Source organism: Suricata suricatta, chromosome 3 (assembly GCF_006229205.1).
Source record: "Suricata suricatta isolate VVHF042 chromosome 3, meerkat_22Aug2017_6uvM2_HiC, whole genome shotgun sequence".
Classification (NCBI taxonomy): domain Eukaryota; kingdom Metazoa; phylum Chordata; class Mammalia; order Carnivora; family Herpestidae; genus Suricata; species Suricata suricatta.
The window spans coordinates 173,116,376-173,124,367 of NC_043702.1; the positions used below are offsets into that span (position 1 = coordinate 173,116,376).

The following is a 7,992-nucleotide window of genomic DNA, read 5'->3' on the forward strand; positions in this document are numbered from 1 at the left end:
GGGTCCTGGGGGGGAGGCCACTGTGCGGGGCAGGGAGGGGGCTCCTGTGGGTCTGATGTCTGTGGGGCAGGACCCGACACACCACCACTGTCATGTGACACATGCAGGGTCTTTGGCTCCAAGACAGAGCTGCCCTGCACAGGGGGCCGCCCAGCCTCTGCAGCCTTGTGGGTAAAATGGGGCGGCCCAGAGGCCTTGTGGGGGCGGGAGGACCCCACTCGGACCTCTGGGGCCCGGAACACACTGAATTCCTCCTACCAGGAAGGATAGGAGACTCCCAGGATTCGATGGCATCTGTGTCCACTTGCTGGAAGGGTGTGGATGGAACAGAGGGCGCTCACAGGCCCTGGGAGGAGGGACGGGGTGGCAGGAAGGGAAGCAGCAGGTCCCCCAAAAGGGAACTGAAAGAAAAGACTGTCCCAACGAAACCCAGACATTCCTGTTATTCCTTCCCATGAGACCATCTGAGTTCATGTACAGATGAAATACAAACCATGGAGAACACTGCGGTCTCAGACTATGAATTCCCGGGCAGCCTAGGAAACTTTGTTTCCTGTCCTGTTTTGCTTGCGAGCCCCAGGCTCCCTGAGGGCGGGGCAGGGGTTCTAGGAAACTCCCGGACCCGGGGCCTCTGGAAACAGGACGTTTGTCACTGGATAATGAGTTTGCAAGGATGGATACCCCTCTTACCCAGTGATTTTCTCAGCAACGAAATGTAGGCTTTCTCTTTCTTTCCTTTTTAATTAACTGGAGAAATATGTGAAATTACGTAGAGTTTCACCATCAACATGTGGGTTGAAAGATTATGTAGCAAAGAAAGAAGGAAAAAAGGAAGAAACAAGGAGGAAGGAAGGAGAAATGGCAGAAACGGAAAGTTTTATGTTGAAACTTGAATGTTAAAGTTTCTCTTCTTTACATCCTGACTCTGGATCACAGCCCCCTGGGCCCCGGCCGTCTGTTCTTCTGTCCTTCTGTCCCTCCTTTCGGGGCTTAGCCCCTTCTGCTGCTCTGCGAACTCTCACTCCTTCCTCCCCCTGAGTCTGCTTCCCGCCCCTGGAGCCCAGGCTCACCATCCAGCCTGGGGGGCAGCCTCTCCCCTACAGCCTGCAGGCTGAGCCTCCCCCCTGCCTGCTTCCCTCTTCCCAGCAGGTGCCCGGGGCCCTGTCCTGCCAAAGCCCAACAGGTACTTGGGTCCCTTTCCCAGGGGATGAGCTGGGGCAGGAGAGCCCAGAAGTGCTGGGACCCGCTGAGCAGACAGCAGGTCTGCAGGGAGAGCCCCTGTGTAGGGCAGGGTAGGGCAGAGCAGGGGGAGGGCTGCAGGCAGCTCCTGCAGGGAAAGCCCTAGGCTGAGGGAGGGACTGTCTCCAGGCCTGGCTCTGTCTTCCATGACCCAGGATAGGTTTACCCTGGACAGACCCCCTGCTCTGTGAAAGTTCCCCTCCAAGGCCCTCCCAGCTCTGACATCTGGCACCGGCTGCCTCCACCTGGATGACACTGTCCCTGGGTTCCAAGGTCTATGCTCTGTGTCTCTGCTCCTGAGCAGGGTCTCCAAGAGCACATGTAAAGGACAGCAGCCCTTCCCCAGGGTTTGCACACTTGGTCTACACTGCAGGCTGAGAACACAAGCCACAGCCTGAGCCGACAAGAAGCCACTAACCTCCGGCCTGGCCACAGCTGTGCATCTCCGCCCGTGTCCCCTAGGAGAGGCCACCCTCCTGCTCCCTGCTCCCCGGGCACTGGGCCCTCTCCACCCAGCCTGGGGGACTGAGACACTCACTATTGGGTCAGAATTGCAGGGGAACAGCCCGTGGGAGGGATCCGCACTAGGGGCTGAATCTTGTCCCTCCGGGAGCCCAGTGCACAGTCCGCACCCCCACACCCCAACCCGGATGGAACAAGGACTTTCCCTGACTTCACGGCAGTTGCACCAAACGCTGCCTGTTTCCACCTTAGCTCAGCCCTGACTGTGTTGGCGGGTGCTGACCTTGGGTCTCACTGGATACTTTATTTGGCCCACGCTTCCCTGAGGGAGCCAGCAGGGGTGAGGGCCCAGGCAGAGAGAGTCAGAGTGCTCCCCTTCCTGGCCCTCAGGAGACTCCAGGTGCACTTACCTGCATGTGCTGTGTTTGCGGCTGCTGAATAAACACACACACCCTGAGCTCTGACTCTTGGGGAGCCGTGGAGGGGGGCCCCCACCCCCCTCTGCTTCAGTCAGCTGCGTCACCGTGTGCTGCTGTGATGGGCACACAGTACTGTCACCGCCTGGAGGAACCTGCTGGAGAGAGGGGGAAACGCCCACACCATGTAGAGACCATATTATCAATTGTTCTCAGCCCAACCCTGGGGTAAGTGGGTGCCACCCCCCTCATCTCGAGGACCCCTCCCCCCCACTGCACAGGTGCGCTAGTCACTGCTGAGGTAGACTTGACACGGACCATGGAACCAGCTGCTGTGGGCACAGCCATCCCCCAGCCGACTCTGGCTCCCGTGGCTGCCTGTGAGGTCACAGCCTGGGTGTCTGTCTCCAAGACCCACCCCTGATCCCAGGTAGAGACCCCAAAGAGGCAGCTGGTGGGGAGAGCTGGGCTCCGTCCTGGGACCTGGAAGTTGGGGGCGACCCCAGCTGTGCTGGGTCAAGAGAAGCATGGACGGAATGAGAGCAGCTCCCGGGAAGGGAAAGCTCTCAGCTTCTGAAATCCTAGCACCGTTGTCCAGGGGAGCACCAAAAAGCCCTAAAAATAAATGAGAATAAATCCTACTTCCTGAGGATAATGGCAGGGCCAAGTGTCCATGGACAGAGGCGATGTGCAAATTGGAAAGGAGTTACACAATCTGTGTTAGAAAACAGACTAATGTTCTTACAACAGGTGCGGCTCCTATAAACTAAGGGGCCACAACAAGCCAAGGATGCAAGCCGACAGCTCGCAGCCCACAGAAAGGGAGGTGACAGCAGTAATGGGCCAGGACCACCAGCTTCCTGACCCAGAGACGCTCATTAACAGATCATGGGAGATAACGTTCCCTCATCAGTTTGGCAGAAGGCAGAACGTTTGATCACTGTGTGTTGGGGGGAATTCCCAGCCTTACGGGCAGAGCTGCAGCCACTGTCACTCCCAGGAGGGCCCTGGGCCTGCCCATCCCAAGTAGGTGTATCTGCCTTGGTCTCCTGGACCCAGCCAGTGGTCAATCCACTGTAGACACCCCCACGTGTGACGTCTGTGCCCCCGTATGTGACGGGCGTATGTCAGCGTGGGGCGTATGTGCCCCCGTGTGACGTGTGTGTCTCCAAGTGTGCCGTAAGCGTGTCTGTGTGTAACAGGTGCGCACCGACCCCGACATGCACGTGTCCGCACGTGACGCATCTACACCCGTGTGTGCAGAGACCCCGGTCGTAGGCTGCTCGGTGCCACAGTGTCTGCAGGGACGAGACCACAGCGGAGCTCCCGTCACACGTGCAGAGACCGTGGGCCCCACGTGGGACCGTGTGCAGCCGGGACGTGAGACGCGTCCACGTGTGGGGACGCAGTGTGGACCCTGCCGGATCGTGCAGGGGAGCGGGGGGGAGCAGCGTGTGGGGTGCGCGGTCGGGCACGTGGAGACACACAGGGTACTTCTGAGGGGACGTGCACGGCCTGGAACCGCAATGTCCGTGGAGGGAAGTGCACCGCGGGATCCAGGTCAGGGCCGGACTGCGCGTCGATCCCTGTCGCCCTCCGTTACGTGGGTGTGCGGTCCGCTCACAGCCTGCTGCAGGGAGAGTCGCGTGGGGCGGGGACGCAGCTTCTCCTCCTTCCCAGGGGACAGTCCGCTGCAGGCTGCCGGCACTGAAGGTCCTGAGGATTGCTCCCTCTGCGACTGTGACAGAGCAGCAGACACGCAGGGACTGGGGTCGTGTGCGTGGGGGACGCGGACCTGCCCTGTTGGCCGGGCAGCAGCAGGGGGTGCAGCCGACGGGAGATGCGGGGGCGGCGGTCCTGGAAACAGGGATGGAGGAGCAACGGAGCAGGCAGTTGGGGGTCTCTCTGCGTTGTTGTGTGTAATCCTTGCAGGTCCCCTGCACTCGCACCTCTTGTCCCCATGTTTCACACATGGGACCTCAGCTGAGACAGTTTAGCAAATCACCAAGGCTGCTCAGCCAGGAAAGGCAGATCTGGAACTTGAACCTGGGTCTGTCTCATCCCTGAACTCATGACTTACTGATCTGCTGTCCATGAGCCCAGGCCTGGGTCCCAGGAGCCCTCACGGCATCCGTGGTCTTGGGTCCCGGCCCTGAGCTCCTGCATTGGATTCTGGGGCTGTGGGAACAGGATTCCATAGACCCGGAGGCTGAAACACATCAACTTGTCTCACAGTCCCGGGGCCTGAATGTCTAAAGTCAAGTGTGTGTCAAGTTTCTGATGGGAGGGATGGCATGTCGTAACACGGGGACCTGGGACATTCATGTCCTGACTTGCTTAGAGGGACCTGGTTGCAGTGTCCCCTGCCTTCTCCGTGCACCTTGTCTGTGCCGGGTCGGGGTGGGTCCTGCACCCGGGGCACGTGTCTGCACCCGACCTTGTCCTGCACTGGGGGTCAGAGGACTGTGACCTCTGGAGGGAAGGGACAGAGGAGGGGCCGGCAGGAGGCTTAGGACTGAATCCCAGTCACTCGCCTGGTGACCCTGAGGCAGAGGCTATGACCGCCTCCCACTGATACAGGATGAGGGGCTGTGGGCTGACGGCTCGGGGGTGCTGGGCCAGGGGCGGGGCCCCATCCTGTACCGGAGGTGGGGGGACTGGTGAGGGCCTGTCATGCAGTCTGGCTGAGGCTTTCTCAGGCCTGCCTAGGAGGGGACAGAACCACCTCCGACAGCGCTGTCCCTGTCACCTGCTGCTGCGTCCTCTGCCATCACCCAGGTCCTTGACACTTACCATGTGGGCGCCCAGCCTGTGCAGGTCAGGACCTGGGGCGGCCACACTGGTGCTGAGTCCCACGGCCCCTCGGACTGAAATCCAGGTCTGTGTGGAGCTGAGGGAGCTCAAGGCCAACGGGGAGGGTGTGGTTCCCCCTCACTCCTGCCCTTGCAGAGGGAGAGCATATTCTGGGGCTGTACTCAGGCCCCCTCTTCCCGGGTGTTAGCCCGTGGCTGCCCCCAGTCCCTGCCTTGTGGGCATCCCCACAGCACAGCCCCTACATGGCTCTGGGCTCGTCCCAGCAGCGAGGGACAGGGTGTGAGGGACACAGAAGTCACACTCCTGAGACACCTGCTGTCCCTGAGCTACGTCCATCACTGCAGCTGAGCTCCGCCCCTCAGAGCACAGCCCAGGGCGCGACCCCCACTGCAGGGCCGGGGCTCCCGTGGGGGGTGGGCGCTGGGCCCTTTGCCCCACGGAGGAAGCTCCCCCTGCACTGGTGCACTTGGCATTGTCCGCAACGTGCCTAGTGCTTTCCATCTGTGATGTCATCACGTCCAGACGCTCAGCGTTAGGCGGTGAGGACACTCAGGTCAGCATTCAGGACCCTGTTCAAGGGGACACCCCACTGGGACAGGACCTGATCCCAGCATCGCTCCAGATTCACGCTCTGCCCCATCCCCCAGAGCCCAGGGAGTCTGCAGGGTGGGTTCATTAACACGGTGGGTCTAAGGTTTTCTCCTTGTTCTTCATGACATACACTCACACTTTCTGTCTCCACTGCCCTAGGCGCCTTCAGCACTGTGGTCAGGAGCCCTGGGGCCCATGGGTCTGACGTGGAGGATTCTGGAAGCCGAATTTCCCTGAAGGGGACTCAAGGAGGCTCTGTGGTGTTTCATGTGATCAGACGACCAGATGACCCTCCTGAAGCCGAGCTGGAGAAGGTCTCTTGGGCCGTTAAAAACAAGACAAATTACATGGTCCTCCTGCGTGTCTCTCCTGGGGTAGATGGTCCAGAATGGGTCAACTCCCGGGACAAGTTGGAGAGGAGGGTCCATGTGCTCAACACGACGACCCTGAGGATGGACAAGCTGACCCTGGAGGACAGTGGGTGGTACCAGACTCGATCCTCCTTCACCTCAGGGATAGAAAGTTCCCAGTATTTCCACCTCAGTGTGTACGGTACGTGGTGGCCCCTCCCCCAGGACACACGCACCCCCTCTGTGGTCCCTGGGGGTGTCCATGGCCCACTTGCAGGGTCCCTTCCAGACCCCAGACCTCAGGCTCTACTTCTCCCTTGAAATCAGAAGCCATGTGGTCACAGTGAGTGGAGGCGGGGCTGAGACTCCCAGGAGGGGCGGGTCCTCGGGGCTTCAGGAAGGAGAAGGGACATGTGGGGACATGGGGTTTTGCCGGAACCCTTCCTGTGCTCACGGGACACGTTCCCGTGACTGGTGTGGTGGCAGCTGTTGCTGTTGTCACAGATGGGACCGCCAGGGGTCTCAGCGCAGCCCCCACCGCGTGTGCACCTGTGTGGTAGGTCAGGGTCAGACCCGGGGCCACCGCGATGAGAGTCAGGTGTCCGCAGGGCTGAGGTCCTTTCTGGAGGCTCCGGGGGAGGATCAACGTCCTTCCTGTCCCACCATGTAGTGGTGGCCGTGTACTTGGCTGGTGGTCTCTTCCTCCACCTGCAAAGCCGGTCCTGGTGGGCTGATCCTCCTGGCCCTGCTTCCGTCCCCCCACTCTCCTCCTCTGTCCATGTGTCAGGACCTTGTGATCCCACCAGCCTGTACAAGCATCTGATCATCCCTAGTTCCGGGTCAGCTGGTTCTTTGCATGAGTTCACTTTTGCCGTGGATCCTAAGACACCTGCAGGCTCTGAGAGTTAGCACATGGTCATCTTTGGGGACACTGGTCACCAGGCACGATCCACAACCCACGTGGAGTCCTCCCGGCCTGTCCCCTCCTCCTTCTCAGCACAGCCCGAGGCCACCCTCACTCCCAGACCCCCCGGTGCAGCTCTGAGCCTCCAGGGACGCAGGAGAAGGTCACAGGGCGGCCCTTCCTCAGAAACGCAGTCAGCACGTCTCTCTGTCTCTGTCTCTGACTCCCCTCGGTGTCGGGAGACATCCTGCTCTGGGGAGAGCAGGGACTGCAGCCTCGGGTCCGTGAGATTCCCAGACGGACTGTCAGCCTTCTTGTCACTAGTCTCCTATATGGCTGCAAGTTCAGTGCATATTCTACCCGCAATTGGGGTGGCCATTCCTGGGGCCCACTGCGTACCCCCCAGGGACCTCTCCTGTTGGAGACTGGGGCCGTTCTCTGGGGTCTCAGAGCTGCCAGGTGGCTTTCTGTACCTCAGGCCTTGAGGTCCTGGCCACCCAAGGAGCAGGAGGAGGGCCCACGCTACAACGGACAAATCCTTCTCTGTCTCATAAAAGACCCCACACTTTCTTAGAATCAATGGTTGTCAGGCTGGTGGGGTCGAGAAGGTATAAATTTGGGGAAAGTTTTAGACGTGCTCAGTCTAGTGAGATCACCCGGGGCTTCCCTCAGCGGCTCCTTCCTTACAGTCACCTGCTGTGTATTTGGGTCAAGTCTGTCTTGTCTGTAAAATGGACGCACCATCCTTAGGGGGAGGGGGCAGGGCCTCAGTGAGATTCCACATGAGAAAGCGTGAGTGTGATGGTCTCCACCAGGTGACACTCTGTCCTCTTGTCCCTCCTGCCCCAGAGCCTGTGTCCTGTCCCCAAATCCATGCTGAGACTCTGACCCTCACACGAGACTGGTGCAACGTCACCCTGGAGTGCCACCCCACGGGAACCACGGGGGCCGTGAACGTGTCCTGGGAGAGCAAGGGCCTCCCCGGGGAGCTGGAGCAGACGGGGGCCCCGGGCCCGACCACCATCCCCTGGACCCTGGCTCTGCACCTGCCCCTGAGCCGGCCCAGCTCCAGCGTCACCTGTGTGGTCAGCAACCCGGTGGGCCAGGAAAGTGCCACCCGGGACCTCGGGGAGGTCTGTGGCCACGGTGAGTGCGTCCTGCCTGAGGGGAGGGGCCTCCGGAGCTCAGGTCCCCCTGGGTGAGGGTTCCAGGTTCT

General features: G+C 60.5%; 2 protein-coding genes across 27 annotated transcripts in view; both read left to right on the top strand.

Annotated features, from left to right (window-relative positions):
• Positions 1–7,992, top strand: part of LOC115288523 (SLAM family member 9-like) — a 132,760-nt gene that overhangs the window by 213 nt on the left and 124,555 nt on the right. For 11 of the 24 annotated variants that reach the window (XM_029935906.1, XM_029935907.1, XM_029935904.1 and 8 more), the window contains exons 2-3: positions 5,682–6,074; positions 7,626–7,861. In XM_029935906.1, the coding sequence (XP_029791766.1) occupies positions 5,682–6,074; positions 7,626–7,861 (629 nt within the window). The remainder of the gene's footprint in view (positions 1–5,681; positions 6,075–7,625; positions 7,862–7,992) is intronic. The other 13 variants (XM_029935913.1, XM_029935918.1, XM_029935911.1 and 10 more) reach the window with 2 other exon arrangements.
• On the top strand, positions 14–5,674 carry LOC115288527. Of its 3 annotated transcripts, none has more exons than XM_029935923.1 (3): positions 14–2,547; positions 2,868–3,143; positions 3,320–5,674. In XM_029935923.1, exons 2-3 carry the CDS (start codon positions 3,006–3,008, stop codon positions 4,112–4,114), a joined length of 933 nt encoding a protein of 310 aa, XP_029791783.1. In that variant the 5' UTR covers positions 14–2,547; positions 2,868–3,005; the 3' UTR covers positions 4,115–5,674. The 3 variants fall into 3 exon arrangements, with proteins under 3 accessions (XP_029791783.1, XP_029791784.1, XP_029791782.1); XM_029935924.1 differs by having other exon boundaries at positions 14–2,345; XM_029935922.1 differs by having other exon boundaries at positions 14–3,143.

Bases quoted from the DNA above. Each gene is read 5' to 3' on its own strand.
- LOC115288527 (XM_029935922.1), top strand. From the start codon at position 3,006: ATGGGAGATAACGTTCCCTCATCAGTTTGGCAGAAGGCAGAACGTTTG. The intron at 3,144-3,319 runs GTAGGTGTATCT...TGTGTGTAACAG, and splicing joins CCTGGGCCTGCCCATCCCAA to GTGCGCACCGACCCCGACAT.